The sequence below is a fragment of the Myotis brandtii genome, unplaced genomic scaffold (assembly GCF_000412655.1).
Source record: "Myotis brandtii unplaced genomic scaffold, ASM41265v1 scaffold389, whole genome shotgun sequence".
Classification (NCBI taxonomy): Eukaryota; Metazoa; Chordata; class Mammalia; order Chiroptera; family Vespertilionidae; genus Myotis; species Myotis brandtii.
In genome coordinates this window covers 1,530,762-1,536,761 of record NW_005364914.1, presented here as the reverse complement: position 1 = coordinate 1,536,761, position 6,000 = coordinate 1,530,762, and the positions used below count along the sequence as shown (strand labels likewise).

At 37.7% G+C, this 6,000-nt stretch overlaps 1 protein-coding gene across 1 annotated transcript in view; it reads right to left on the bottom strand.

Moving 5' to 3' along the window:
• The window catches only part of GRIP1 (glutamate receptor interacting protein 1), a 406,109-nt gene that overhangs the window by 173,936 nt on the left and 226,173 nt on the right, over window positions 1-6,000 (bottom strand). The window contains exon 2 of the mRNA XM_005872692.2: window positions 4,752-4,832. Coding sequence (XP_005872754.1) covers window positions 4,752-4,832 — 81 coding nt within the window. The remainder of the gene's footprint in view (window positions 1-4,751; window positions 4,833-6,000) is intronic.

Below are 6,000 nucleotides of genomic sequence, written 5' to 3'. Positions count from 1 at the left end.
AAATTTATTTTGAAATAATTGTAAAAATGTATGAGTTGTAGGAACACTATAAAGCACTCCTTCATACACACACACAGAAACACTTAGTTTTTTTCTAAATCACCTGAGAGCACATTGCAAATGCAATGGCCCTTCACCTCTTATTTTATTCTAGCTTTACTAGGTATACTTGAATATTTAGAGTGCACAGTGTGATGATTTGATATACATATGCATTGTGCAGCACTATTATTTGCATGACATTTCACACTTGCTTCATTCAACTGAGTTTGGTTTCCTATTCGTGACACTCGCCCATTTTTTGGAGGAGCTCAATGGTGAAACTAAACAGAAGAAGCAGAACCAGGCCAGAAAACTAGAGTAACTGTCCTTCATACACCTGAAGAGTGCTATAACTCTAAATACGAGGGCAAATGTCACACTATATACCTGCTATAATAAAGAACATTTCTCTCTGGCCCCCTTCCTCTCTGTAAGCATGCCCTCGGGTGAGGATTAAAACAAAAAAGGAAAATGCAATAGAGGTGAGTGTTTGACACTATCCTGCCCTTGTGAATTGCCCAGAATTCTTTGGAAGACCAGCATAAGAAAGAAAGCTGTCCTACCTGGAAAGGTGAAGCAAATCAAATAAATAATACATAAACTCCAGTTTTTGAGGTCTATGTAGTATCCTGTTTTCCCTTCACTGGCACTAGACAGACATGATTAAATGCCTCAGCTCTAAGTGGGTAAAGCCAAAAATACTTGCAAAATCTGTCAAGAATCTGTACAAATTTCTTCTAATAATTTGGACAAACCACTCAAGTGGTCAAACTTAAGTACACCAGTAATATGTCAAATATAAAAGAATAAAATCAATACATTATTTTTAATAAACATAGATGTATGGTAGAATCTGTTAGTTAATATTATCTCTGTACTTGAAATTCATCTTCTCTTTGAAAAAAAAAGGGCAGAAATGAGATTGAAAATAGTCATCCTTAATTATTTTTTTTTTTTGCCAGAATGTTGTCCTTTATCTATTTAAACTTTTTTTTTAGGGACACTCGACATTTTTTAAAATACCCTCATTATTAAAAATTTTACAACAACTTAGGAAAGAGTAAAAGTATTTTTTCTTACACACTTTATGCCATAAGAGGCATGATTAAAATGACGAGTTTCCAAATAACATGAATAATGCATTTCTCCTTTATCCAAAGCAAATGCACTTTGCTCCTAAGCGATGTTTAATCCATTTTCTTTTTTGAGAAGAGCAAAGGAGGGTGATGAGGGATTTATACTTAGAATTATCATCAATGTAGGCACATATTTGACTTGTGATTATAAAATAATTGTTGTAGTAATTTTGAGTTTAAACAAGGGTAGTGAATTTTGATATGAAAGAAAAGCAAATTATATTTCTGTTAGTATTCAAGGTTACCTTTTTGGGACAGAATTATGAAATGGTACTGTTTATTATGTTATGGAAAATGTGGAGCCCATGTTAAGAAATCTTATGTATTCACATGTGAATAAATATTTACTCCAGGAGTAGCAGGTCTACATTTGTAGGTCTACATAAGTTTCAAAGAACAGCCTAAGCTTTCGTAAAACTTGGACAGAGAAGCTTAAAATCCTTCCACTAACCTCCACTTCCCCATCCACTTCCACCAGAAAAAGTGGTCAGTGGTCAAATCCAATCACCATCCTTGGATCACTGGGAGTGGAGCTGTGGGGAGATGTGAGGAAAAGCCATAGATCCTTTGAGGTTTCAGCTCCTTGTGTTTGCTTACTCCCCAGGCACAGGGAAGGGTAACAGCGGCGGCGGGGCTGCCTCTGTACTGAGGTGCCTCTGCACTGGGGAGATTCGGGGGCTGATAGGTGAGCTGAGCTCTCCTTTCTGCCTTCTTTCACTTCATTGGTGCACTTTTCTCTAGACACATTTTTCCTTGCTCCCAGGGTAGTAATACTATCTTTGAGGGAAGTAAGATGGGACGTGAGCACAGGAGAGAGAATCAAAGGCTGTAAACACGCATTTTGCTCTTACAGCCCCATGTGCTCCAACTTAGTTCATCAGAACACTCTGGGATTTTTCAGGTGAAGCTCCAACAAGTAATAAAGACTGTGCTTTCCCTGGCCTTTCCATTTCTCTCTTGTGGACTTTGTAAGGGTAAAGGTGGACATGGTAGGTGACGGGTTAAGATCTCTTTGTTTTAAGTGACTTTTTGGCCAAAGATCAGGGAAGACTTCCTTTTGTCAGAAAAAGAATAGTTTTTTATTGATTTTTTTAAATTTTATTTTTTTTAGAAAAAGTGAAACATCAATCAGCTGCCTCCTGGGGATTGAGCCTGCAACCTGGGCATGTGCCCTGACATGGAATTGAACCGGCAACTTCTGAGCCATACTAACTGAGCCATACCAGCCAGGGCAAGAATAGATAATTTTAAAATGACAGTAAGGTTTCGGAATTCCATGTGTCAGAAGTCAGTTAGGAAGCATCCAAGAAGTTCCTTGATTTTCTCAAGAGAATAGTAATATAGTAATAGTAATAGCACCAGAGGGAAAGGGGAGTGGAGTTGGGTAGAAAAGGGTAAAGTGGCAATAAATGGTGATAAAAGGAGACTTGACTTTGGGTGATGAACACACAGTATGATTACAAATGATGTATCATGGAATTGTACAACTGAAACCGATATAATTGTGTTAACCAATGTCACCCCAATAAATTCAATAAAAAAGAAAAAAATACATAGAGAAGATCTAGTAAAAATGTGACAAATCTGGGCCCACATTCCCGTAGACTTGATACATTTCTTATCTTTTTTTGAAAAAAGAAAAGCCAGAAATCTCTAGTTTTTAATATAGTATCTCCCAAATTTTAAATATTGGCTATTCATTCAAAATTTTTAAAAAGATTACGTAGGCCAAACAAAAAGAGTAATAATCAGCTCCTAACCACTTTGTTTCCTTAGCCCTGTGGCTGGTGGGCTTTTTTCTTGGACTGTTCTAAACAACTAAGAAGGTTTTGAAGACCTTTGGCCCTTTGACCACTACCTTCTGAGAGGTGGGCAAAAGGTGTTTGTGCTTATTTAAAACCCCAGGAAAATAACCCATGAAGCCTACAAAACAGGCTCATGATTGCAGTGACTTTTAAACTGTTATAAGGAGGAACAAAAGGAAAAATCACACAGTGAAGAATCACTAAAGTGTCATGAACCAAGGATTATGATGAACGACTTCTGTATATTCTCCCAACCATAACATGTAATTTTTAAAACTACTCAGTGACTTTAAGGCAAAGCCTGGCCCTCAGACATGTTATAATTTAGTACACACCATTAGAGAACCCATGAAAGGAAAACATGATGACAGTCAGTGCTTTTGTTTTGTGTCATACAATGTGGTAAGGACAGTGGTAATTCTCTTCACTCTTCCCCACAGAGGAGTACGGAGTGCCAGCTACTGTAGAGAAGACAAGAAGGAATTGATGGGGAGCTAGCATTCTTGAACTTCAAACCTTGTACTTCCTTGATGCTGACAAGGAGAAAGCAGAGAACACAGCCCATAGCTAGCTGCAATAGTTTTTCTAAATGTGACCAGCACTAAGACAGATGTTTTCTAGGATGGAACCGAAGAAGTCTTAGGACTGCGGGATGCCATCTAATTACTGAATTCAAATTACTTTAGCATCTTTAAAGCACACAGACAAGGATGCATCACATATTCACAACATGCTCCTTTATAAACCATGTACTTTCATAATGAACCTAAGCCTTCAGAATGAGAATAAACATGACTACATGTAGTTCTTATACAAATAAATAATAATCACGAGCAGGGCTGCTCAGAACAAAACTCATCTTACTCTTTATTCAAATGAAAGATTCCCCTTCTCACTGACAGGCAAAACCACTCAATTTACTGTTGAGGACACTGCTTTGTTTCTCCTGAATTGCTAAATCCACTACATAAAATCCTGTAGCGAAGGTTTAGCTGTACTCAATTTCCTTGTGTTAAATATATAAAGACATTATTTTTCATAAATGTCTAATGCATTAGTGCTTTTAACCCGTCCTTTAAGTACAGTTGCCTCCATAGAGGTTTTCCATAAATTACCTAGTTCAGATGAAGTTTTAATAATATTTTGAATATCCTTCCACCTTTAACTTTAAGAAGATATGTTATTGTCAAAGTCAAAGCTTTAAAATATTGAAGTTCGGGAGTAAAGACATTTAAAGATAGCTCTCAAAATGTTTTTGTTGAAAAAACAGGTGTCACTTAAATATTATAAGAATCCTCATCACAGCTTCCTAAGGAAAGGAGATTCCAGAATTTTCCAGGAGTTGTCCAATGGAAGTAAGTCCAGGTTCAAAGAGCTAAGAAGAAAGGAATGATTTTTATTCAGCACATACACAATCGGCTACAGCGACTTTGAGCCTCTTTGTTCTGCTGGTTATCTCTCAGTAAAGAAAGAGATGCTTCTGTGAAAGTCATCCCCTGAAAACAGAGGTGAGTGCAGGAAAATGAGCGTGAGCTGATATAACTTCAGGTCATTTCACAGAGAATTTGCACACAAAGTGAATTCTCACAAGTTTGCAAGCTTTTCCAAAGTCTAGCTTTCATGAATATTGTGTGAACAAGTTGTATAGAATGCAGTCTATGCCCTATGGAACAGCATCATGTTTATTACGACGGTGGGATTATTTGGCATCACCAAATAGCAGGGTTCAAACGTCAAACAGCTGAAAAATCCAACAATCTGGTCTAACCTGGGATGCTCTGTCTCCTCACAGCCAATGCTCCATCAGGCGGCTTTGTCTGGCTGGCGGATTTAGTGTAGGGACTCTCATCTGCAAAGGTACAATGAAGGGTTTGGTTAATTTCCATCCAGTTTCTAATGCAGTGAAGACTCTTAGTGGATTGCAGTCCTTCTGCCAGAGAGAGGAGATATGGCATGGTACAGCACAAAGAATCAGTAGACCTCGGTCCTAACCTCGGCTTAGCTGTGGGGCCAATTATTTAAAATGCTCTGGACATGGGTTTCCTTTCCTCTAAAAGAGGGATATATTTCTCACCCACCTCTTAGGATTGTCAGGATTGAACTAGAGTGCACATGAAGGCATCAAATAGTAAGAAGTATGCAAATAGAGTATGCAAATTATTTGCCTGTCAGCTTCATTCATTGATAAATAAGTATCAGTGAATATCAGTAACAGGAAGACAAAGAGAGAATAAAACGGCTCGATGGGCACTAAGAATAATCAGGTAGAAGGACAAAGGAAATGAGAAGAAATGTTATATTTCAGATAAGCAGATGACAAATCATTAGTATTGCAGGGAAATAAAGACACACAGAATTAGTGGGTTCTTCAGCGTGTGAAGTGGCAGCCAGAGCCAAAAGGAGGGAACAGGGGCATTCAGAGTGAGACCAGAGAAGGGAGGTTGCGAACAGGAAAGGAATGATGGTTTGGCAAAAGAACAGGTACACAGCAATGAGCTGATTGGCTTTCTTTTAGAAAAAGATGGAAATAATCTGAAGAACCATAAAAAAGCAACTGAAAAGACAGAAGCTCAGTATATCTGTGAGAGTTAGGCAAGAAGCTGAAGAGATGACAAGATCTTAAGAGGTGACGGATTCATCAGATTCTGAGTAAAATGATTTTGTTAAATCTAGAACAGAAGTTAATCTGGCTTGGAATATAGGAGTAATGATCTAGGATGGCAAATATTAGGGTTAAAACAGAAAGGAAGATTTCTTCTTAGTTTGCATGCAGACATTTGTATAAAGTAGAAGAGATGTCTGAGTAAAGATCAGCATGTATATGGCCTGAGTAAACATAATGTAAAGTACTTAGCGAGTAAATCTAGGCAAGCTAGATGACCCAAATGTTACTTCTGGACACACCATACGGATGGTTTGTTGTAGTTATAATAGGAAATCGTTAACGGATTAAAGAGAACGATATTGTGCTTGGCAAACTACTAAATGTAACAAGGATTTAATTCAGCAACAAGGCT